The 26,727-nt window shown below is 47.4% G+C and overlaps 2 protein-coding genes across 5 annotated transcripts in view; both read right to left on the reverse strand.

The window, feature by feature from the left end:
* Nucleotides 1–22,629, reverse strand: part of LOC119173364 (uncharacterized) — a 138,368-nt gene extending 115,739 nt beyond the window's left edge. For 2 of the 4 annotated variants that reach the window (XM_075889850.1, XM_075889853.1), the window contains exon 1: nucleotides 10,210–10,541. In XM_075889850.1, the coding sequence (XP_075745965.1) occupies nucleotides 10,210–10,434 (225 nt within the window). In that variant the 5' untranslated portion in view covers nucleotides 10,435–10,541. Of the gene's footprint in view, nucleotides 1–10,209; nucleotides 10,543–22,491 lie in introns of those variants that run through there. The other 2 variants (XM_037424213.2, XM_075889851.1) reach the window with 2 other exon arrangements.
* A 763-nt stretch (nucleotides 22,630–23,392) lies between these two features.
* On the reverse strand, nucleotides 23,393–24,785 carry LOC119160004 (macrophage migration inhibitory factor-like). The gene is made up of 3 exons (XM_037412768.2): nucleotides 24,583–24,785; nucleotides 24,150–24,322; nucleotides 23,393–23,552 (listed from the first exon to the last, which is right to left on the reverse strand). Exons 1-3 carry the CDS (start codon nucleotides 24,688–24,690, stop codon nucleotides 23,501–23,503), a joined length of 333 nt encoding a protein of 110 aa, XP_037268665.2. The 5' UTR covers nucleotides 24,691–24,785; the 3' UTR covers nucleotides 23,393–23,500.
* Nucleotides 24,786–26,727: the final 1,942 nt, after the last annotated feature.

Raw genomic sequence — 26,727 nt, forward strand, 5'->3', positions numbered from 1 at the left:
TCGGCAGCGAAATAGGTAATGTAATGTAATACAGAAATAGAGAAATTCGCAAAAATGAAATTGAAATAGCTCGCACAAGATAGGGAAAATGCAGGGCACTGGTAGAGGTTCTCTCGTCTTGTCCTGCGGTGAATAAATATTTAGAATAAGCAGACGACGACGACGACAATGATGATGATGATGATGATCGAGAGCCTCCAAAACCTCAGGTGGCTACAAATTTTGCCTGCTGTTATATATTGTTTGTTTGTTATACACAAGTTGGCGTCACAGCCGAACAATTAGACCATTCTCACATGGAATAAGGGCTATCAAAAAAAGAAACAAAAAAAACGATCCCCTGATCTATTTACCGACGCTATTGGGTGCCCCCCCCCCCCCGCCCCGAAGACTGGTACCGATAGAAAATATCAATATACACATATTTACACCAAATATGGTGAGGAGATCCTGCAGGACACATTCCACGAGTTGGGTATACTCACTTCTAAAAATGGTAGCAACGATGCCACCACACATAAGCTTCAACAACAAACCACCGCCACCATTCGACTCATTGAAATGGTCTCGAGCAGGATACGAGGCATCAAGGACAACCTCCTCAGACTCTGTCATGCATCGTTTCTCAGCCACATTGACTACATAGTCTCTACGCATGCATGGAGTGCTCCTCAAAGAAATCACACTCTAGGTGTTCATTCGGCAGACGGTCAAAATGGTACTAGTGCTCCCCACTCGGAATTTGACAGCCGAATTTGAAGCACCTGGCGTACACGATACGCTATACGAATCAGATGAAGCCCACTGCACGGCCCATATCTCCAGGCCTTCTAAAGCAGATTTTGACCAGAACAGGCATCCTATCATCAGCTCTCACGAAAGACAAGGAACGGTTTCACTACCGGATTATATCATGTCGATGACTATGGTTCATCCACTTCCATGAAACATGAACCCGGTACACAATCACGGCAGGAGCGAAGCGGGGGTCAAAGACTTAGTCTCCCAGCTTCAGAATCAGAAAGAAAGCTCTCTTCTTGTCAATGTACCACGATCAGGATCAGACAGCTTTGTGGCCTCCGTGGTTGACATGACAGGCTGCATAATTAGCGCCGCTTCGGTCAGGACAAATTCCTCCGGGGAAACAGAACGACTTACTATCTCTCAAACACAACTAGGAAACCTCTGCCAATCTTCTGAGATTCAACGACGGTCATTCAGTCATTTGACGAGAATCGAGTTCCCATTGCCGCTCACAGCATCCTTACACCAGCGGTAAAATTTACCCTCACGAGTTGACGTGGTTTCCTGCCTACGTTGGCAACACCTCCAACGGCTTCGCCAATCCTAATGAGTTAGCCCACGTCCGAACGCGAGAACTGTCACGGCTTCGCCAATCCTAATGAGTTAGCCCACGTCCGAACGCGAGAACTGTCACGGCTTCGCCAATCCTAATGAGTTAGCCCACGTCCGAACGCGAGAACTGTCACGGCTTCGCCAATCCTAATGAATTAGCCCACGTCCGAACGCGAGAACTGTCACGGCTTCGCCAATCCTAATGAGTTAGCCCACGTCCGAACGCGAGAACTGTCACGGCTTCGCCAATCCTAATGAGTTAGCCCACGTCCGAACGCGAGAACTGTCACGGCTTCGCCAATCCTAATGAATTAGCCCACGTCCGAACGCGAGAACTGTCACGGCTTCGCCAATCCTAATGAGTTAGCCCACGTCCGAACGCGAGAACTGTCCCTGCGCCTCGGGCAACAGCCCCCCCCCCCTCCCCCGCCCAGTCTTCGCACGGGACCGGAGTTGTCGACGTCGCCGACGGGTACTCGTTGACCATCTTCCACGAGAAAGCTTCTCATAGCCGCTTGAACATAAGATTACACCAGCTCCACACAGGGATCTAACCGGAAGCCATGCAAGAAAACACCCTTCAGCTAATCCAGACAGGCACGTCCCTTCACTGGCCTGTGTAGCCTTATTGTATACAGATATTTCCCTCAACTGACTTCACCAAGGCCTATTGGCTACATTCCATCACCTTATGCGGTGATGCCCCCGTTTACGCGACAAAGTATACCACGTGTCCGAGACCGACATTTATCAATCAATCCCAATGCCTTAGTCGGCCAACTCGGGGCCCTTCAGCTGGGTCCTGTGAAGCTGTCGCAAGCCTCTGACTGCAACCGCATCGAAGGCTGCAGCCAGGAGCCCCGCCCCCGGACTCTAATGAAGTTCGACCGACCAACCGATTGCGAAATAGATCTGGCCCTGAAGGTAGTACGAACGAAGAATCGAGAGCTGAGAGCGGCCTCAACACAACTATTGTAAACAAGCTCTGTTATTATGTCGTTTCGCGTCGACCTATAGTACAGATGTGATACGGCTTGCACGCACCTACATACGAAATCGTACGTTGGGCTCGATGGCACACAATGTATACAATGCATGCATACTGTAATCACTGCGGTACAAAAGGGCGGCATGCAGACCACATTGTGTACTCGTTGTCGGCCCTTCGTCACTCGTCGAATGCGCTGCGTCTGAGGATTAATTCTACATGGTCTACACGACGACCTGACAACTCGTGCAATAGCGTGCGAGGAACAGTCTCTCGAGAAAAAAAAAACGGGAAAACTCCCATACATTTTACATTTTAAAACGAGCAAGCTGCATGGGCTTCATACTCACTGCATGCAGAACGGAGCAGGGACTCTGTCCGATATGCCAAGTGCCCGTACAGTTATCCCGGTTCGTAGAGCGTAACTCAACGTGCAGACTTCGAGCTTTCCCAACAAGCGCTACAGCAGTTCAAAAGAAGCAAAACGAAAATGAAGGCGCACAAAATCGCAAGCACGCATCGCGGTGTCCAAATATACGTGTTTGCGATACGGACACTTTCGCACAGCGAGAAGGGAAGCCTCTTTGAAGAGGCCGCGCCAAATCCCCGCGCCGCGCGAGAGGGCAGCATCAACAGTGTTTACGGCGTGCGAACCATATAGTGCACGCGGCAACGACGAAAACTGCCTCACAAGCATATGCGGCACACGAAAGACCGTCCGCGATAGAAGCGCTGTTCAGCGCTTGCGAGAAGTTCCGCGTGTGTATACCTCGCAGTTGCACCAAGTGCTCGCGCTTTGCACCCTTACAAAGGTACTTTTCGCGTCCATAACTCACCCGTAACTGGCTGTACAGAAAAAAACCGAAGCTCAGGGAAAGACGGAAGACCGAAGAAAAAAAAAACACACAGGCGCAGCGTGAATTCGTACGCGCGCGCGCAGCGTTCACAAATTTTTCATAACTGGCTGAGATGGATGAGCGCAATGAACTAAACGACAAACACAACAAAGTGGATGAAGAAGTATCTTGTCTTCGTTTAATTTCTTGTGTTTGTAATTTTATATTCCTTGCACTCATACATCTCTGTCAGGAATGCACGACCAACTGCCCCAACAATTATCTTTTGAGAACATAACTCGCTCGTTACACCCCGAAAAAAAAAAAACTGGTGCGGCGGCGGGGGGGGGGGGGGGGTATTCGTGAACTAGATCACCTATACAAGTTGCTTTACTAGAAACGTACACCTCCTTTCATTTTTGTTTTTATTGCGTGCTGAAACAGACTTAAGACAGGCGTTTTGTCACGATCAAACGGTCACGATTGCCCACCAAGTTCATCGGTTACTTCACAAGGTCGGAGGCTCGACACCCGTATATATACGTGGTGTGTTCTTTTGAGAAATCTATCCATATGTGCTGCTACGGTAAGTCAAAGGGACCAGCAGAACAAACTGCAAGCTATCGCAGTAAATTATTTTCATACAAATAATTAAAGAAAAACTACGACAACGCAAGACTCGTGGTAAGCCACACCGAAAGGGCGCGAAAATCGAAATGCGGGTAGCGACGCCTCGATCGTCGAAGTTCTCTCACACGTATTACGTCGGCGCGGCGTAATTCTTTCAAAGGAGTCTGGTTGAGCGCAGTTAAGGTAACCTATATGCACTAACTTTTAAAGGATCGCTGAAAAAAAGTTTGACATCACTGAAACAAAATGCGCGTGTACGTCTCACGTGTGACCACTGCACGCGTGTGTGCATGTACATTTGGAAATCCATATCCACCACAAGTCGTGCATTTACATCCTGATCAGGCAACAAGAGGCCAAAACATTTACGCATATATGACTATATCAGGTCGAACCTGTATTTATATATGGCAATATGCGACCTTATGAGCCCCCTTACGTAGTATAAAAAGGCTTATATATACAGTCATATACGGCATTTTAGAGTTTCACATTGGACCATTGTAGGGTTTATATGCGCAAACGTATGGCAGTATATGACCTCATATACGCGTGAGCCTCGGCAGGGTGGTGAAAAATCCACACGCAACTTTCCTTTCCCACCGCGATGCAACGCGACTTTGCACATCCAAGACAAAATCTTACCGACACACTCTTACATGTACTCCTATACGGTCACATGTAGCAACTTATATAACACAAAAAAGTCATATATGTCGCACTCTTATAAGAGGTCAGTTCCCTTTATTACCAATTCCCCTGAATATGACAATTAAGAACCGCCAAGCCTGCGCGCAAGGCGCAGCACATTCACAGCGACAGCTGGAGGAGCGGCATTTCTGAGCATTTCTTCAACACACTTTGAATAACTGCCACAAGCACACTTGAAGGGTACCCACTACGTCATTAATCATCACAAGCTTTGCGTAGTATAGGGGGGGGGGGGGGCATTACTATGCCATCCTTTGTCATTCTTCGGAGAAACGCGGTACCGCTACACACTTGCAAGGAATTTTGTGCAATTCTTTAATGCTGTGGCAGACGACGAGGAAGAATTGTGCCGGCAGCTTTTGTAAAGGATTGCAACATTGAATGACCCACTCGTTACGCGATTCGCACTGTGTGACGCCTGGTTGTTCCTTTGCTGTTATAGAAACACGATTCCTTTCCCGACATGAAGCCTGCCTAAGGACAGTTTGGTAGGGAGCCTCTAGCATGGGCGTAGCTCTGCGGTAGAATACTGGGCGGCACACTGGCAACCCGGCTTCAAGCCCCATTGTGACCTTATGGTGTATTTATTTACTTAGTTTTTTTTGTTATTTTGCGCGACAGTGGTTACGTACAGCGACGGCGGCGGCGGACAACTACAGCGCACGCGAACCTTGTTGTGTGATCTCATAAGAGCTTTCGCGGTAAAACAAGAAGAAAAAAGAAACACTGAAACCCGGGTCGTCACACTGACGCATCAAGGCTGAGGCCGAGTTTCTCGCGTTAAAGAAGAACTGACACGAATTCCAGAAGTTTCCGTACTGGTGCTCTAAATAAAAGCACTGGTGCCAAGATCACCAAACAGAGCATCGTGGTTCACTTAAATATCCACTTCCGATTTTGCCATGGAATGAACGGTATCCCAGTGACGTATAACGCACATTTAAGTCACCACTGCACTCTGTAAACCTGCAGTCACTTGTACGTGTTCCACAAGAGCTATAGAAGTGAACTGCCATCCAGCGGCTCCGACAGTAATTTCGGGCGTATCCCCAGGGCGTACACTTTGCAAACCGAACTGTGTTGACTCGTCGGCCTGCAGGTGCTAGGTGAAGAAAGCTTGAAAACTGAACTGAAATATTCGTTGTGAGCAAAGAGTTAACCCTGCCAAGGAAATAACACTTTAACTAAAGCAAAAAAGTGTTTCAAACAGTGTGCGTTATGTTATACTTGCGTGAGGACAAAGCTTACTCCCGTGTCGCGATATCTGCTCACGCAAGACGAGGCATTTTTCGCTCACGCGAAGAGAGACACAGCCGTGCACGCTACACATCTTCGTGTAGTGTGTTACAACCAATTTATCTAATTGATTGATTGATTGATTGATTGATTGATTGATTGATTGATTGATTGATTGATTGATTGATTGATTGATTGATATGTGGTGTTTAACGTCCCAAAACCACCATATGATTAAGAGAGATGCCGTAGTGGAGGGCTCCGGAAATTTCGACCACCTGGGGTTCTTTAACGTGCACCCAAATCTGAACACACGGGCCTACAACATTTGCGCCTCCATCGGAAATGCAGCCGCCGCAGCCGGGATTCGAACCACCAATTTATCTGCCTATATAGCTGCATTGAACGAAATACGCGCCCTTGCATTACAAGGACCCGCTGCAAAACGCAGTGCAGAAATTGAATTTCAAACACCACGACAGGAGGCTCCATATTAACCATATAACGAAAGAAGGACATCGTTTGTAGTAAAATTATTATTATTATTATTATTATTATTATTATTATTATTATTATTATTATTATTATTATTATTATTATTATTATTATTATTATTATTATTATTATTATTATAACTATTACTGCTGTTGTTGTTGTTGTTGTTGTTGTTGTTGTTGTTGTTGTTGTTGTTGTTGTTGTTGTTGTTGTTGTTGTTGTTGTTACGGGCAGGCCAGCAAAACAAAAAAAAGTTCTACCGTTACGATTCTCCCATAACTTACCTGTGCATTATTTCACGGATGGGTTTCAAGGCCGCCATAATTGGCTGTTAACTTTGCCATTTCGCATGAGTAACAACTAAATTAACAGCGTTACGGCAGACGCGTACGCATGAAAACGGTTGGGTTAACTGGGGGCATTCGACGTTTCGCGATCTTATCAATTCACGCCACGATATACGAAAACAAGAAAACATTCGCTCAACAACCCAAGGTGGCGGCTCCCTTGTGTCTCCCGTACAAGGCAGGTTCCATTGAAGAATTTCTTGAGATGGCGCACGAGAGGTATATCGAATAGCTGAAGCGTGTTCAACTAATAGTCAATGGCGTTGCAGTGCCCCGTCCGCATAACCTGCCCCCCCCCCCCCCCCCCAAGTTCTTTAGCAACTTAAGTATATACCCCTGACAAATACCTCAACTACCACACACGATCACGGTATACATATAACCCCTTCGCCGACGATCTACACATAACGATACGGCGGCGGCGCGATTTAGGCAGCATACATCGTCGCGCGGCTTTCGGCACAGCGCTTCATGAGCCGCGCTCCACAGAAGCACGAAGGTTCTCCCACGCTCTCGATATAGAACCAGGCCAAGAAACAGATTGGAAAGGCACGAGCACGCACAGAAACTCACGGCACGGGGAAAATGGAAAAAACCATCGATGCGTAACGTATTAACCCAAACACGCGGCGGATCGAATAATGCGCGCAGCTTCCCGTTATCGCCACGATCGTCGATCTCGAAGCTTACATGCCTCACGGACTCAACGGCGACACCGGACGAAATAGCGGGAGTCTCCACCTCTTCTCACCCGTATCTCTCCTTTCACAGCGTTACGACCCTTACGAACCACGCCCATTCTTCTTCTGCAGGCCCTCGGGTCTTCACCAGCTGCGCGTTTACTGCGGAAAAAGAAGCCGTGCGAACTGCTCCGCATTCCTCGGCGTATAGTGCACTTGTTCTCGGTGCTCGGAGGATACAGAAAAAGATCGAAACATCGTCGTCGATGCATTTACGGTCACGACTTTGGTCGCGTCGATGGTCACGTTTCAGCAGCAATGCAAACGCGCGCAGCACGCGGGGGGAAAGCCCCTCAAAAGCAGCAGCACGAGAGACGCTGCGAGACAGGCTCAAGGTCAGCCACGTCACGCACGTGGGTTTGTTATACGAGCGTACACGAAAAAAAAAATGCGGCGAAAAGAGGCACGAAAGCATGAAAAGTGGGACAGAGAGAGCGTGCACGCGAGAAGCGCGAGAATCGGCGAGATTTCACTGTATAACGAAAACACTGCGCACGACAGAGAAGCGGGCGAGAAACGAGGCGAAGAGGTGCATATCCAATATTTTCAAATATGGACGAATTTAGATGATGAGCTAAAAACGACAACAACGATCGAACAGTAAGTAAGATCAAGAAAAAAAATAAGAACGACAGAAATGGAACTCGTACGGCGCATCACTGCGAAAAATGACGAAACGGCCGAGCCGGCTCAGCCGAAAAGACAGAGCGCCCTGTCCTTTCGTCTATATTTACGATTGGGTTCGAATGCCGCCATATTGGGCTCCGTGTTACGTATATGTAACAGCTAAATAAGCAGTGTTACGACATACGCATACGCATTAAAGCGGTTGGGTTGGTGAGTACGATGTTCCGCGGCCTTACTAAAATTCACGTCTCAGGAAACCAACGGCTTTGACAGTTCAAGACGGCGGTGCTCACGTATGGGCACAGCCGGCTCGACCGTTTCTTTATTTCTTTCTTTTACCAGCGATGCACTGGTACCAGTTCAAGCACGACAAACTAACTCGCCCAATCTTCAACACTTGTCGTCATGAACGAGAAATGACGAGCTGCTGAAAAACAGCGTGGGAGTGTTATCAACTCAAACACAACATGGACCTTGCAGTATATACACATACAACGCGCACAGACACCACAAGCATCACACGTTAAGGATACATCCGCGTCGCGATAAGGAAAATATATCATTGAAGTATAGAATATGCTACAGGATGTACACAAATATGAGATTCCGTTTCTCTTTTTTGGTCTGTACACGGCTGCTAGTCCTCCCAAATCGTGTATACGTCGGTCTATTGCACGTTACACAGCGTCATAATCGCCACTTGGCAACAAAGCACACACACACAAAAAAAATTTAAAAGATGTCCGCTTGGGAAGCCGCTATCAAAACTGCGCGGCCTTAGACCTACACGTACCACGCCTCTTATCACGTTATCTGCTTCACCAATCTCGTTACAGGCAACGCGAGGTCGCAAAGCTATGAAGCGGGCAAATAAGAGTAATGAGTGTCGGCTAAATTTGGATAAGCACGCGTAAGAACGTTGTCTGGTGTACAGAAAAAAGAAAAGGAAGAAACTGCTGCACACAATTTGAAGGTAACGAAATAGTGATGTCTGTCAGGAACAAGAGATGGTTTGACCGCTTGTTCAGCAAACATTTTTGTTTATTGGCAGTATTATTTCTAAACTAATTTTTCAGATTGGCTTTATTTTGATTTTAGTTTCATTTAAGTATCCTGCCGTCCGGTTCATGGCCCATCCCCCTCTGTGGGTGAGCGCCACCACCTGAGGTCATCAGCATCAGTAACGAAATCTGCTTTATCTAAAGCTGTCAAGGGTACAGACTGTTTCACACTTGGGGTAAACGCGAAGTACACGACTTTGCAGTCATGTACCATGAGTACGAAGCGTTCCCTTCATGTGAACAACCTGTATATGCAAAGCGTACGTTTGCAACGCACATCACGCTGCTTTTGACAGGAGTTGTCGCGAAATACCTTGAACTCCCGCAGGTTTCAGCACAGTGAGAGGCGGCGACCGCCGCATCAAGCAACGAATGAGGTATCGTTGTTTCGTCGCTTAATCAATCAGATCCGTTACAGAACGCCGGTCCAAAGGCATACAGCAGTACTAGATTCATTCCGGAGGACCCCCTTGGAAGCGAAGCCAAATGCTGGGCAGTCTCGTAATTGTATGACTTTCACAAAGGAGAAAGTAAGACCACGCAATAAAGATAAACAACTTCTAAAACTGCAATTTCTAAAATGTGTGTGCGCTCATATATGTGTGCTCTCAATAACAGTATCTTTAGAAATATACCATCGGACGGTATAATTCATTTCCAGAGGTGGACGCTACGTGCACGGCTATTTAAACGTATGCTTAATTCAATTAACGTGTTTAACCTATTAGTACTTATTTACAACCGATGACTAATGCAAGTTCACGGCGCTTATTGCAATTTTGATATCAAAGCTAAGAAAACGCGACGCTGCCAACGGCTTTTAAATTACTACATTATGCGTTTAAATGGAGTGTAGCAAAATGTTTCGTAAAAAGTTTCAGTAGAACCGCAGTACATACAGTCACAAATATAAAGGCGCTTGTCTCAACACTCCAGCATGTTTCAAAAACGCGCCCGCAGTTGATGAGCCTTCTGTAGAGTGACCTTGATGGTTTCGGTCCACCTACGCGGATCCCCTACTTTTATTGTCAGCGCATGCATGTGTTCACGAAAATCGTCTACAAACATAAACAGACGTATAGCTTTACACGTGTGGCAGGCACCCGCTGCCCAGGTACATACATACTGCGCAACGCAAGCCACCCCGCCCACAAGCCCTGGCCTCTCCATCCCCGAACTCACCAGCATCGCCGGCGCGTCACCGTGGGACCGCAGCAGGATGCGACGCAGCAGGGGCGGCGTGGGCGCCAGCAGGGCGCCCAAGGACGACGCCGACTCGGTCATCAACAGCGGACGCCGGGACGACGACGAGCACCATCCGAACGCGTCGGACGAGTGAGCGCCGCCGCCACTGGTCGCCGACAGCCGCACCGAACTGTCCACGGCAGCACCGACTACGAGCACCATTCTGCCGGGACTTCGGCCGTATGCGCACTGGGACGGACCCCGAGGGCCAGATGGAGACACTCAGCTGGAAAAGGCGATGAAGCCGACGACGCCGAAGTGCACTTTATGCGATCGGACGACCCACTCCGAAAAGAGATAGAGAGGAAGACGAGATTCCGCACCGACCGTTGTCCAGTTCCCTCCGGCTACAAGTCCACCAGCGGCTGTCCTCTGGAGACGTCAGTGCGTCCAACCAGCCGCGAGATCCCGAACTGACCGACGGTCATGTACAAACACAGGAGATAGATCCACAGTGGTGCCGTTAATACAGGTGCACAGAGCCTTGCGTTCCTCCGCAGGGTCCCACTGGTCGTGTGGCCTCGGTACACTACGTATCCGAACCTTGACGGGACACGGTCAGTCTCCTCTTCTGACAGGGACGACAGACCAACGCTGTGTCGGCAGTGAAGCAGGGCTTCACAGAGAGCGGCGAAGAGTCCCTCCTCCACCTCCTCTGCGCACCACCCGGCGGGTGAAGCAGGCCGTTTCCAGGGCAAAAGGACGAGCGAGCCACGGGGAAGGGGGGGGGGGAGGGAAGTGATCTGCTTTCGGCCAGATATACAATGCAACTGCCGCGGCGCGCTAACGACGGCTCCTAACGACTAAGCCGTTGCAGCAGCAGGCTTCAGCAGCCGGTGACCCGTAGATATAGCAGTCGTACAGTGTGCGATGACCGCGAGCGTGCAGAGAGGATGCCGACGATGGTGCTATGGTGACGAACCTTGTACGTCTGTCTGTGTGCCAGCTTCGTTGGAGCTGTGTTGTATGCACTGCTTGCTGCATGCACCCGCCCCCCTCCTCCACTAGTCCGTGTCAGCCGTTTCTCAGCGTTCATGGGTGCTGCCCGTGAGAGAACGACACATTCGTAGGACGCCGTCAACTGCCCCCGCCCCCTTCCAACCTCTTTGCACGTCACTTCCACTGAACACCGATGAAGGAGGCAGAAAAAAAAAAGATATAGCCCCCCACCCACCACCCCATCGTCGAAGAGAGGAACAAAATAAGAACGAAAGCAGGTGATGACTCAAACAGAGCAAGAGAATAATAAAAAAATATGTGCGCCAGGGCGTCAGAATGACGACGGCGTCGTGACTACTGAAGAGAAGATGCTCCCGGTTCGTGATATCACGAGCGACGCCCGCCATTTCTCTCTTCCCCTTTTACTTCATTTCGCCCCGCTTGCGCTTCCTCTCCGTGCATCATCAACCGCTGGCCGCTTCGTATATGTACACAACACGTAACCACCCTTGTCGCTCTTTCCTGCTTCGCATGACGCACACGCAAGAAGGTCCTGGTGGCGAGGGACGCCGCCTCGTCGTCAAGTTCAGTGTCGGACGGCGGAAGCCGTCGCACCAGGCGACGAAGAGAAAAAAAAAGAAATAAATAAGAAAAGAAAGAAAGAAAGAAAGAAAAAAGAACGCAGGAGGCTATCGCCCCTTCCTGAGCTTTTCTTCCCCCTTCCCCCGTTCTCTCTTCCTTTTTAATTCACAGTACCCCTTCTGATGCAAAATCATCGTGTTCGCCGCTCAAGCATCCGCAGACAAGAGGCGACACGATGCTGTGAATGCAGCTGGAGCTGCTTCGACTTTTCTTCATGTCGTGGTAGCAACAAAACGAAGCGTGTAGAACCAACGTCACGCAGTCGCACCTTCGAGTAAAATACATGAAATCTTCTTTAAATAAGAAAAGAAAGCAAGAATGCAGGACCGACACAGCACTCCTGCTTGTTTTTAGAGGCGCCACCTTGAAGGGCACCGTATGTCGTAAAACCAGCAGCTGTGAAGGGGGGGGGGGGGGAGGGGGTGCTAAAATTGACAGTCTCAATGAATCCTCACCACGACTCACAGTGAAAAAAAGCTATAAAAAGCACCCCCCCCCCCCCCCCCCCCCATGATACGTTGTTTTCTCTGACGCTTATAGCGGTAAATTGAGGTAGTGTTAGGAGCCGAGTCACTTAAGAGTTCTAAGCCGATTTCCATCATCTGGGATATACAGCGTGACCTTCAGTATAGAACTGCCATTTCCTGTGGCAACGAATGACTTGTACTTTCTTGCATCGGTGTCACGAAACAAGTTCAAACGAGATTTACGCGCGAAGGGGCAGCCACTGTTACGCATACTCCGAAGACTCCCAGAACTTTCTAATTACGCTTTTATTGCTCCACATGAAGCACCGATACGAGCGGCCCACTCGTAGCATACGAGCACGCGATGTCAATCCAGCAGTTAAACGAGTTAAGGCGCAAAGAGACAAGAGTTTAGAAGCCATTTCCGCACAGCAGCTCGTTTCCTGGTCACTCATGTGCCGTAGTTTCACTTGTTACAGCATGGTTGGTGTACCTCTTTACGGAGACTTAAACTGGCGATGACCGAGGCGACCGCCACGGTCTGCTAGAACAAAGCTACGGCGCGGCGCCTTTACGCGTCGTGCGTATGTGCCGTACGTATACCCTCAGAATACGCAGTTGGTTTCGTAATTGTTTACACCAGGTTTATTGTTCTACGTACAGCCCCCACGGGGGGAGCTCTAACGGGCTTGTTATAAGCCCCAAGCTGTTATTTGCCCGTTCCGAGTGCTTCCCCGTTAATTGGCGGGCAAACGCAACACGCCACCCGACAGTCTTTCAAACAAAATTACAGGATGTGAGAAGGGCTGGAGTGCCCACCTGCACCACTAATGGATTACAGCAGAAATTTATTGGTGACAAATACGAAACGCGCCACCTTGCACGAAAGAGACTCTCGAGCAAATAAATCATCGGCGCTGTGAGAAACGTGCGTGTTTTAGCACGCAGGACCACGTAATGAGGTCTGTGGCATAGATGACAGAGCATCTGGCTTCTGTAGTGGAGGCCTAGAGGTGAAATCGCGCCGTCGGAACATTTTATTGGTTGAAGCTTATTCTGTGTATGTACACACGCACACACTGACGTCACTCGTGTGCTAGACATTAAAAATGAAAGAAAAATAAACTGGAATCCACATCCAAGGCGGTGTATTGTATGTCGATCCGGTGAATCCTTGTACCATGTACTACGGGTTACCTAAGGTTCTTCGCAACAGTTACAATCTGCTTTGTTGCTACAACAAAGTCAGTAACTATCGGACAGGAGGGAAAGGTCATGTAACTTTTGTCGCGCGAAAATTCGGTTAGAGAAGACGGCATGCATAACAGTCGACTTTAAAAAGGAAACGACGACAGACCGGCACTGTCGGGTTTATATTCAAGAAACTTGGTTCAGACTACAAAGGGCGTCTTAAAGCCTTTTTTTTTTTAACCTGAACGTGCGAGCATCGACCACCAAGTCTGTAAGAGCCCGTTCCAGGCTTCGGTGTCAGGTTGCCGGAACAGCCTAGCAAAAGACAGCTGCACAGGACTGTTCAACGCAGGCATGCACGTATTACAGTTCATTTTGCCGGTGCACTCCGTTAAACACCGCTTATCGACAGGGCGTTCGATGCTCGCACGTTCAGGTTAAAAAAATGGGCGCGGCTGTACATATCATTAAGCTGCAAAACGTCACTATGATAATACACAAAAAAGGATACATGAAATACCTTAAAGTAAGCCCCCCCCCCCCCCCCAGCTTACTTTCACTGTTATAAAATCATTCATCATCATCATTATCGTCAGCAGCAGCAGCCTGACTACGCCCACTACAGGGCAAAGGCCCCTCCCATGATGCGCCAATCAACCCGGTCTTGTGCTTTCTGCTGCCAGCTGCGAGCTTTTAAATCTCATCGGCCCACCTAGCTTTCTGCCTCTCCATTGTGAATTTGCCTTCTCTGGGAATGCATTCCATTACCCTCGATTGATTGATTGATTGATTGATTGATTGATTGATTGATTGGTGTGTAGAGTTTAACGTCCCAAAACCACCATATGATTATGAGAGACGCCGTAGTGAAGGACTCCGGAGGAAATTTCGGTTCCTTAACGTGCACCCCAATGTGAGCACACGGGCCTACAACATTTTCGCCTCCATCAAAAACGTCACCGCCACTGCTGGGATTCGATCCCGCGACCTGCGGGTCAGCAGCCGAGTTTCTTAGCCACTAGGCCACCGCGGCGGGGCTACTCCTAAATAACCAGCGGTTGTCCTGCCTACGTGCTACGTGCCCAGCCCATGTCCATTTCTTCTTGATTTGAACTATATATGAAATCCTTAACACCAGTTCGTTCCCTGACCCACTCTACTCTCTTCTTGTCTCCTAAGATGACAACTATCATTTTCCTTTACAGCGATCACTGCGTCGTCCACAATAAGCTGAACCCTCTTTGTAAGCCCCCAGGTTTCTGCTCCGTATATATAGGTATCGGCAAGATGCAGGTGTTATATATTTTCCTCTTGAGGGTTAGTGGCAGATTGCCATTCACGATTTCAGAATGCTTGCCGAACGTGATTCGCCCCATCCTTATACTTCTAGTTATTCCACTCTCATGGTTCGGCTCCGCGGTTACTACCTGCCCTAAGTAGACATATTCCTTTACAACTTCCAGCGTCTCTCCACCTATCGAAAAGCGCTGTTTTCTGCCGAGACTGTAGCACATTACTTTAGTTTTGGGCATATTAATTTTCCGACCTACTCTTAATTCTGCTTTCAGTGTCCAGTTCAATAGTCATGAGCTGTAATTTGTCCCCTGATTTACTCATCAAGGCAATGTCATCAGTGAATCGCAGGTAACTAAGATGCTCTCCATTAACGCTTATCCCTAACTCTTCCCAATTAGGGCCCTGAAAACCTCGTGTAAACACGCGGTGAATAGCATTGGAGAGATCGCGTCTCCCTGCCTTACGCCATTCATTATTGGGATTCTGTCGCTTCCTTTATGGAGAACTATGGTGGCTGTGGATCCACTGTAGATTTCTTCCAGTGTGTTTATGTAGGGCTCTTCAATGCTCTGATTCCGTAGTGCCTGAATTACTGCTGCATGATGTCTTGACTTAATCAAACGCTTTCTCGTAATCTATGAAGGCTATGCATAGGGGTTGGTTGTATTCCACACATTGCTCTATCACCTGGTTGATAATATGAATATGGTCTATTGTACGAAATCCTACATGTTCCTTTGGTTCACTGAACTCTAATGTCGCCTTAATTCTATTAGCTATTATATTTGTAAATAGTTTGTAGATAATAACGTACAGTAAGCTGATGGGCCAGCAATTTTTCAAGTCTTCGACATCTCCTTTCTTATGGATGAAGATGATATTGGCGTTCTTTCTTTCAAGACTCTGGTACTCTTCCCATCAAGCGGCACTTCGTATAAGGTGGCCAGTTTTTTTTTTTTTTTTTAACACAATTTCTCCGCCATCTTTCAGTAAATCCGTTGTAACCGTATCCTCACCAGCAGCTTTGCCTCTTTGCATTCCTTCTAGGGCTTTCCTTACTTCGCCTGTCGTTACTGGTAGGGTGTCGAATTACTCTGAGCTATTATCGCTTCTTACAATATCATCCTCGTTGTTTCGGCTTTCATACAGCTCTCTGTAGAACTCCTCCGCCACCTCAACTATCCTATCCTGATATTGGTTATGACACTGCCTTCCTTGTCTTCTAATGCATACATCCGATTTTTGCCAATTCACAAGTTTGCCTTCGCAGCTTTTAGTTTTTGTCGCTTTTTACAGTCTGCTCGATTCTCTCCATGTTATACCGTCTGGTGACGATAAAATATTTCAAGAATGTTAATGTGGACAAGACAACATAGGCGCTTGTCTTCATCGACCTAAAGAGCAAGCTGCAGCTTCAAGAAAGGATACCGAGCTGCTGTGAGCAATACGAAAGGGAACAAGCGAGCGGTGGCGAATAGCCTCAAACTTGGCGAAAAAGGCCGGGCTCCCTACTCAAACCCGACGCAGGTCGTTTGCGGCAGCCGCTGTGGTAAACAACGCGAGAAAGGCGCCGCGGTCCAGCTACATACGGGCACGCCCGCAACGCCGTTGTTGACAAATAACTGCAGCTGACCGCGTATTACGGGCTGCTGCCGAGTATAATGCGGATATGGAAAGCACAACAAGACAGTGTGTGCTGTCAAGAGCTCTGCGCAAAATGCCTCCTTACCATTGGCTTGCGAGAGTGCGTATATAAGATATAAAATCAAGATACAGCGAAATATGATGTGAAGAATTTGTACGTCTATTTGCCGAGCGTGAGCGCTGCAACAAGCTCTACGATATCAGGGCGTTGTTGGTCTCATGTATTTCGCACATCGTGAAGGCATACGAGTGGTGGGAGTGAAAAAGAATATGGAAAATATAGTCACCCTTTCCACTTTATTTTTGGCAGCGCCATGCGATTATCGGTCGCATCGAGGTTTGAGGCTATTCGCCACGCGCTAACTTCGCTATCAAAAATTCTCATATGACATGTATGACACACGTGAAATAATCTCCTTAAGATTATACGAGAACACATACGATTCATGTTTTCATATAAGATAAGATTATTATAGACGAGGTATATATGTGTCATATGAGAATTTCCGCTGTAGGGCTATTCCTTTTCACAATGCTCACGATAGTACACTGTATCACAAAACGATTGATCAAGTCAGTGAGAAGCCTGCTGAGTAATCGAAATCCTTCATATATCTCTCACGTATTCCGAAAAGGCATTCGACTTGATAAAGTCATCAGCAGTCTTGGAAGCACTGAGTCACCAAGATGTATACTTGAAACAAATATATAAATACTATAGCGAATATCTATTGGCTCCACAGGCATCTTGCTTTTACGCAATATAATCGACCACAAAAGGGATCAAATAATGATACAAGATCATTTAGTGCACGCTTTGAAGATGTATATGAATAACTAGATTGGGAAGAAAATATGAAGAATGTATAACGGAACGCATCTAATCAAGCTGCAGTTTGCAGAACTCCTATCGTGATCTTCAGCAATGATGGCGTCAAAATGAAAAAAAAAATACAGATTGAAGGCCTTCACAGAGAAATTATAAATATAATGAGTATAGGACTACACGCGAATTCGGTATGGTATTCAGGTCCTTAAGATTAAAGCTCAGCTTCACGCAGGCGACTTCCACGTCGGGACAGTAAGGTTCAACCACATGAATTTAGTTAAGCGGGAATTATGGCGTATGACTTGGCTTAGCAACCAGCTGCTACAGAATATGTGTAAGGATACGCACATCTAGGTGAATTACTAACAACAGGGCAACCCAGCTTTGAAAAAAAAAAAAACAGCGGAATATGAGTATGTACTGAAGCGTATATATGACAAATTATCCCAAACTATGACCGGCACCTTGCCGCCGTTCCTTAAAGTGGAAACTGCGCAATCTTTGAATACCGCGCTGAGTGCAATGTAACACAGCGCAGGAAGTTGGAGGATGACAAATTTGAAAAATTTTAGGACCACACTAGAGCGATGCAATGATAACAGATGTGCGTTAAGAGAAAAAGAAAGGGAGCAGAGAGGACCGGAAGGGCAGTTGATATCCCTGTCGCCTACAAAAGAGAGGAAGTGGACGTAGGCGGGCCACGCGTTTACGCGTATACGACGGACAACCAATCGCGAATGAGGGTGATTCAATGAATATACGAAGGGATGGAAAACACATGCCTATTTAGACGTGCATAGTTCAGCTCGCGCAGATACAGCGTAAATTGAAGATAACTGGGTGCCACTGCAGCTGCTTATGACGACACTTGTCTGTGATGACGTTTCCGTATCTGTTGAGCAAGGCCGGACGCCTTCGCGAAACTGATATAATAACAACATCACGGGTCTTACGTCCCAAAAGCACGATATGGTTGAGAGATGCCTTGGTGGAGGGCTCGGAAAATTTTGACCATCTGGTGTTCTTGACCGTGCACTGATATCGCTCAAGATACGGGCCTCTATAATTTCGTCTCTGTCAAAATGCGAGCGCCACGGCCGCGGGATCGAAGCAAAACAGATAAGTACTATCAACATGCAAAAGTGATCTAGGGATGCACAAAAAATGTGAACTTCCGCTATATCAGTGCACAATGCTTGTAACCAAGCCCGTGACTGTGTATAGGTCGGAATGCCAAGTGCAGTGCGGAACATTTATTTCGAAATTAAAATTCCCAGACAAAGGAGGAATTCAGCTTTATCGAACATTTCGCGTCCCGCAAACTTCTGCTGTTGATATATTACGTGCGGCAAACGACAACTGACGGCGGACAAGTTGAACGCGCTCCTCCGTACTTCCGAGTCAGAGCGTGTCGAACAGCATCGCGGCGCCTGGGAACGCTGCGCGGGTATATAAATAAACGTGACGAACTATAGCAATATTTCCAGGGTTTTACGGGCCCAAACCACGATATGGTTACGGGGCCGGTCGCTGTGAGGAAGGGAGGGGAGGCCCCGGAAGCTTTAAACGTTGCTCTGGCTAACTTCGCGCATTACAGGTATACGGCCCTCTAGAATTTCGCCACCATCGAAACGCGACCGCCGCTGCCGGAATCGAACCCACGAACCTCGGGTCGTCAGCCGAGCGTTGGCCGGCATCACTTCCACCCGAGTGAAAGACAGTCGAAAAAGCAATGGTTTGGAAGACGCCCCCGGCTTCTTTGCGTTGGTAACGCCGGAGGTCGAGAGCAGTCGACCGTATCAAAGAGACCCACAAAAGGAAACGCGAGAGGGGCTGACTCGCTGACTGCGCGCTTAAATTCACCCTCGCTTGGCGCGTGTGTTTTGCGCTGTCCGACGAAATTGCGTGTTGTTGCCCCCCCACGAAAACCGATACATACATCGTAAACGGACACCAGACTGCCAAAGGCAGAATTTTATTTATGCGCAATGGGGGTGTCCGATACAGCTAACACGTTTAACGGATTGGTTTCAGCACCGCCCTGCTCCTAACCTTTTTGTTTTTGTATTTTTAACAACTAATCGAATGGCGTTATGGAAGACGCGTACGCATTGAAAACGGGTAAGTTGGTGCATGCGATGTTTTATAGCCCCATTAAATCACGTTGCGATATACACACACAAAAAAAATATCGGCTTAATAGCCCAACATAGCGGCGCCTATACGTCCCCCCCCCCCTTAGGTACAATTACCGCTACATACCAAGCAAAAATTTCGAAAGGTTGAACACACAAACACTAATGAACCAGGCCGATTCTAGACTATACGCCAATGAAAGAAATAAGTCAAGTCATGTGTGTAAGCATACGGCGTCCAAATACTGTAATTATGTTTGCTTGAAAGAGAGTGGCTTTCTTTTACATATATACGAAATGTTTTCACAGGATGCGACGATAGCCTGAAAGTTAACGCACAGAAATGTTTTTATAGTACACATTTACACATCACTTCCACTTAAGTAAGTCACGAAATGCTTTACACGTTTAATGCCGGCTGTCAAGTACTCACGGGACACGTCCACTTTTCAGCATGAAAACTTTCGCGCTGTCTTGTCTAAGGTACTTCAACCTAGAACCAATTGTTTTGGAGCGGATAGAGGAAAGCACGTCCAACAGCTTTCCCTTCATCATTTTTACTTGCCTCGGTGACCTAAGTTCTATCTTCAATTATTTTGTTTGGTGTGTATGCACTCAAGATGTGGTAGACAACTTCTTACGTAGTACAGAAGAGCGGGTTTTTTGTTGTTGTTGCAAGGTCTTCGCTTCTGTGGCATGTGGAGAAATCGCGACCTACACAAAACTATGCGTCAAAGTTGCATTTTAGATATTTATCTGCAGCATCACTTAATGGTTGCTACTTAAAGCTGGAAAATGAAAACAATTTCTATTTCGCTCGGCAGTTACATAATTCAGACATTACACGATTAAACTAAGTAATGTCAAGCTTTGATCTAGCTGCTCCTGCATAGTGAAAGGGAACCATCGCGACCGTATCAGACGGGGACCATGACACTATAATACCATGATAACACTACAAAGCTTGAAACAGTCGCGCCGTTTCCTTCTTCGCTAGCTTTAACAGAGCAGCAACAGAAGATTTTATCTACTAAAGGTAGAAGCATAAAGCACGTAAGGAAGAAACAGTCATGCCACATACAAGTTTTTGTAGAACAAGATCTCCTAGTTTGCAAGCCGGAATACCACGCAACGCCACTCAGATGGCGACACCCAACGTACCGTTTTCGCGCCAGTTCAACCGTAACGACTTAAGTTTCGTTCACTGTTCCATCTGCAATGAAAGGCTGCATTACGAGACAAAACTGGGGGTGTTTTTGTGCAATTTTCTACGTATTCACGGCCCAAATGCGGCTAAGAACATGCAAATTCGTGACGTCACAGCCACGTACCACTGACGTCACGACCGAAGAGACGCAATCATTCATTCGAAAATTCTTCGCTCAGGCATCAGCACGGCATTTCAAAGACGGAAGGCGAAGTCAGTTCATCGAGCTATTATCAACGTTTTTTCCATCCGTCAGGTAAAAGAGTTTTGGATAAATGTTCCATCAGTTTACACCGACTTATCGTAAATTCGTCGTTATCGTATGACGTGATGCTATGTATCTGCTTTTCTTCGTCTCAGAGGCATGATGATGGCCGTACCCTACCTTCTCCCTTCCACAATCTAACAGTTTAGATGCTGTTTGATAGAAACAAGCGCTTGAATTAACTCCAAAGGAACGTAAGACACTGGACTTTTTTGTTTTGTTTTTTTCCTGGTCTTTGGAAGGCGTTGACACCAAACGTGAGTACAGCTAAACAGGCATTCCGTGTGCAACAAAGGCGCCATAAACAAGTCCCTTTCAGCTGGCGCAGGGTTTCACGTATTTCCGAACCTATAACTCATCACCCGCTCAGAACATTTCGAGCAGCGCACTCGACTTCTCTCGAAACAGCAGCAGACTTGAAGCGCGGCCAAACATGCTCTTTCCGCAGCCCCCCCCCCCCCCTCCATCTTTCACATCACTAACGTTACCTTTATTTTCTTGTGAATGAAAAGGCGTGAAGGAGACACTGCAGCTACCGGTTGCACTGAAATGACGTTCCAACACCAACGGTATTCGAACATACGTCATCGTAAACCAGAACTCTGTGTATACACAGTAATCGAAACCAACCGTGCACGCAGCCATGCCAAAGCGGAAAAAATGCGCTTAGTTTCGCAAGCGTGTAAAGATATTTCGCGCGCAGTAGTAGGATGTCTAGGGCACGGTCTAGAGTGGTAATGCAGACTTATAAAAAGGCGTGGCAGCTTGGGCTAGTTTGTATGGCATGACGATAGTTATAGCGCGAGAACGGAACGACGACACAGAGACAAGTCCTTCTAGTCTCTGTGTTGACACTCTGTTCTCGCGCTATAACTATCGTCGTTATGAACGGCCTCGTAAATAACACTGCCGAAGCGCTTCGGCGCCTCGAAAAACACAGCTGCGGTTGCGCACTCGCGGGCCCGGCACTTTCCCAGCGCGGCTGCCAACGCCAGCAGGAACTGAAGAAGCGGGAGAGCGCATACGTGCCCCACGCCTACGCAATGACCGACGACCGTCCTAGCCAAGAAAATAAACGGGGCGTTTCGAGTGAATCCCACAAGGACTGTTCGCGAAGCTGAGACACAGAAGTAAAGCACAAACCCGTCTGGCCAAATCGATGCGTCTGGCTCGGATCGATGGTGTTTTCCCAGGAGGTCAAAATGCACGCGCTAGTTAAAATAGACCAGCCCGACTTGACGGGGCGTGTTACGGGGGATGTGGACCCCTCGGGCAAACGAGAGCTTTGACAACAGATACGCGACCGTCGGCGCGTCACCAGCTGTTCGCGCAACCACCAGTGTCCCCGATTTGCATTTGCAAGGGCGCGCGTTTTTCTGCCGAATACACGTAACGGAAGCAAAACACTGCGCGAAAACGAAAGCCCGCAGGCGGATGTACCACACAGTGCTTCATTATCGCTGGCATCACCCCCATTTTAAACCACAAACACAGCTGACATTTCAGACTTTCGAATGATGCGGCCGAGAACACCGCGCTGGGACCGTAGAACTAGGAAAACGCAACTGAAGAGAACCGTCTACTTGTAAGAAACGGCCACTCACTTCAAAAAGTTCCGCTCGGATCGGCCGTTGTCATAGTCCAATGTCGACGTTGCAGAGCTCCTATGGCACACAGTAAAGAAATAATGAGGGCGAAACGAACTGGAGATCTATTTTCCACGACCCCGAGCTCAGCTCCCTGCTAGCAGCAACGCACAATCCAAAATATCTTTTGAACCCATAGTTGCCTAACCGCAATGCGAAAGTCACCAAACGCTGCAAAATAGACGCATAAACAACGTCAAATCTGGTATCACTATTCAACACGCGAGTAAGCAAACTAACAACTAAAATCAAACTTTATTTTTTTATCAAATAAAAAGGTTACTTCAATAGACTTACCTTTGTTATTTGTATTGACGTAGTAACCGAAACTGGTCGGCGGGGAGACCTTGACAGCCGAATTTCGACGCTCAATCTGCGGTAAATTCCTCGGTTTTCGCGGCGCAGCATAAATGTTTTGCGTTCATCGTATAGCTACACAACACTCGCAAAAATAGGCTGACGACATCCGGTTTAGCAATGAGGTTCTAGCAGCTGTTCCAGCGCCCAACATCACGGCACACTGGCGGCGTCCACCACGCCGATGGGGTTCTCGATAACAATGGTCTTCCTTGTTCCTCTTTAAAAACGTGCTATTGACAAATGTGGTGGACTAGAGAACGCGTGAGCCGATCACGATGTTCACGACTGTCACGGTCACCGAAGCTACCGATTTAGCCATAGCGGACGTGTCCCAAGGCTGGATAGCTTCGCGCCGTGCGTTCCGCTCATTTAATTCGTGCACGTATGCGAAGGCACGCGTCAGCCCCGCATTATCCGATGCCGTGGGCACTCTACGATGCCTTTCATTATGATGCAACAACTTCGAACGAGCCGAAAAAATGTGTCACGCATGGCCGAGTCACGATGAATGAAACTCTTTATTGCACATAAAGGTACGCAAATGCCACAGCGTTCATGAAGCCGGCGACGGCAATGAAGGAAAAAAACTACAACGACGAAAGGCCTCTCAGGCGACAACGAGATCCGTGGGACTCAGGTCGGATAAGGTTATAACAATCCTGCAAATAAAATGGAAAAAGTGGCAAATTAATGAAATCCACTGCCAAACACACAATTTTGAGAAACAAAACCAAAACTGAAACAAAGGGCGCGGAGCGCGCTAAAATAATTTAGTTCTTAAAATATTGACTTATAAAACAAATGCTGAAAACAAACAAATGGCATTGTGGTCATTATTATCAAATCTAAAGATGGTCACAAGATTCTTAAATGCGACAATGTGGCAACACTGTTTTCTGTTTAGTTTTTTATCTGCCATGTGTGAACACCTGCGGCAGTTGCATTCTTGATTCCAATGCGTATTACGTTCCTGCCTGCATCGTTTATTGCTGGGAGGTTGAAGGTTCAAAAACATGGGCACAATTTTATTACTTCGACACTGTGCGCCTGTGTCGGCAAAGGACAAGCAACAGGCTTTACGGTGCTGGCTGCGCTAACGTAATACACGACTCGGATCCGAGAGATCGCAAGATCTCTTTTAACTGGGAACTTTGATTTCTCGAGAAGTTGTACCCAGCCGAAACAGAAAACAAAAAGGGGGGGGGGGTGACCTCGTTACCGCTGGAGCGTAAAATATCCGCGAGCGCTTCAATTACCTCTTCGGCGGCACTGCCAAGTTTTCCGAGATGAACTGCCTCAGTTGGCTGCCGTACTCCGGGTTCTTTTCCGGAGAGAAGACGCTGATTGAGTGAATCGAGCAGAGACAGTTGGGATCGGTCGTGCCGGCCCTAGACATGTCCACACCGGGCTCCACAATGACGGTCACTTTCTGTAAAACACCGAAAAAAGAACTAATCACGTTATACACTCATTTGACGGGGGGGGGGGGGGGGGGGGTCACGGTGCCAAGGTCGTTAGGAACGGCACGGTAGTTTTTTCGACTGCAATAACAGCTTCTCTCGGCCCGATTTGTAGCTCTAAAACTTCGCTCGCGCGCTGTACTTAATACGCAGGTAACCAAACAGGACTCGAACGCTGTGCGCGAGACCTGTCATGCGCATACAGACCTACATCGCGAGTCAATCTCACCTCGATATCTTTCTTCAGGAGCGAGGCAACATACTGGGCAAACTTGACGTTGAATCCGTTCGGAATTCTGCTCGCCAGCAGATTCGTTTTAATCGTGCAAAGCGGCATGACGCAGTCAACGTAGATCGGAACACGGTGCCGCCGTTCGAGTCGTGGCAAGGCAATTACTCGTTAGTTATCTTTACCGGGCGCTGATAAGCGGTGCCGACGCAACGCCCCCTAAAGGCAGCGGCCACCATTGATGCCAGACGATTGGCATCGTCGACGCCAGTCGTCGCAACTTCATAGTGCGCGCTAGTAAGCTTGCCCCCCCCCCCCCCCCCCCCTATGAAATAGTTTTGCGCGAGCATTCAGTACTACGACACTGACCTTGAAAAATGCTCCGCTGAAAGCAGTTGCTCGTTCGCGCGATGACAAAATCGCGCACCGCATGTTTGCAACTTGTGCTTCGAGTCCCAATTTTGACACTAGGACAAATATCCATGCAATACCTAGATTGATATCCATGCAATACCTACCTTCACAGTTGGACGAGGTAAGAAGACTACATACTCCCTGCAAAAATGACCTGCTTACGAATGTCCAAACAAAGTCGATGTTTCTCAGCACTTCTGTAATTTATTATTGCCCTTCTCTTGGCGCAGCACTTCCAGTTGAAACATGCAGTGCCGTGTTGGTCAATTCCTACATGAAACAACAAACTCAGCCAAGGCTTCAATAAAAAGGCACGATTTATTTCAGAGAGGAAAGGGAAAAAAAGCAGCAGGGTCTGAATTGCTTCGAATCTAAATGCTTGAAACTAGTACATTCAAATGCAGCCGTGGATGACGCTGCTGCAAGACTTGAGTTCACATTTCAAACCTGCCAGCATCCTTAAACTGCCAGTACATTTAACAATTCCTTTTACCCACAGAAACCGGAAAAGGGATGCTGGGACTACAGTAAACGAGGGAAGGAGGAAGAAAAAAATAGAGCAGGATTGAAGAACCATTTCACTTTATATAATTCTTAAAACTCTGCTTGAGTTACAACGCACCACTTTTTTTTACCACTGTTGCTCACTCACAAACACGCACGCTCACATGAAACAGTATCTCTATTTACAGAAAGGGACGCACACCGTCGACGCAAGTCGGTTACCAACATTAATCTGACCGACTAATGCGCAATACACCACAAATACTCCTCCCGTCGGAGACACTGAAACAAAGCATCACTAACTACAACTACGGGCCACCAAAAGAGCAGGCCATTTTTTTTTTTACCCCCATTGTGCATTCAGGTAGCGAAAATGTGCTACACGAAGCTCGGACACTTTGCGATACTGGGAGGGAGAGGGCGTGGGGGTACATATACAACACGTTTCACTTGCCTAGGTTATGTACAGAGATGCCCAAATGCACGACAGGACTGTTTTGACGGGAGACCCAAAGAAACAAAAAAATGTAAAAAAATTATACCTGGAGAAACGCTGCTATTTACAGCTCATTTATAACACATACACATTGGACAGGTCTATATATATATATATGTGTATGCTACTGACAACTGCTGAGCACCAAATTTAATGTTGGGGGAACAAAGGACACCAGGAATTGTAACACTGGATTGAAGCAAAGAAAAAAACTTACAAGTGTGTACTACTGGAGACCCGCATTTGTTTTTTTACACACACAAACATACACACTAGTAGATAAGGACAACACAGAATACAGAATGATGACCAGAACAACATCCGGGCACAAGAGGCTTGCAGGGCACACAAGACCGGGAAAAATAAAATACCGGAACAAAAAACATGTGCACACAACCAAAAAAAAAATATATAGGGCCTAAAGAGCTGAAATGACTATCACAGACTTTCGTTTTTACTTTTTTTCTCAGACAAGTTTTGTCACTTCTTTTGAGAAAAGTTTTTCAGTTTTTTTTTTGTTTACTTTTCAAAGCTCTTTTTTAATCCCCCATCTGGACAAAACAAGGACATCACGATATCACACGAGGGGCCTGAACAGAAACATAAAGGAAAATGCACAGAACACATTTATGGTCAAAACAGATTGAAGAAAAGAAGAAGCAGAACCAGCTGCATTTTCAACGTCAGTGGAACGAAGAAACCTTGGAGAGGAGAAAAAACTGGGGCGTAGC

The sequence above is a fragment of the Rhipicephalus microplus genome, chromosome 3, assembly GCF_043290135.1.
Source record: "Rhipicephalus microplus isolate Deutch F79 chromosome 3, USDA_Rmic, whole genome shotgun sequence".
NCBI lineage: Eukaryota > Metazoa > Arthropoda > Arachnida > Ixodida > Ixodidae > Rhipicephalus > Rhipicephalus microplus.

Bases quoted from the DNA above. Each gene is read 5' to 3' on its own strand.
- LOC119160004 (XM_037412768.2), bottom strand. From the start codon at position 24,690: ATGCCGCTTTGCACGATTAAAACGAATCTGCTGGCGAGCAGAATTCCG. The intron at 24,323-24,582 runs GTGAGATTGACT...GGTGTTTTACAG, and splicing joins TCCTGAAGAAAGATATCGAG to AAAGTGACCGTCATTGTGGA. The intron at 23,553-24,149 runs GTAATTGAAGCG...TTTTATTTGCAG, and splicing joins TTGGCAGTGCCGCCGAAGAG to GATTGTTATAACCTTATCCG.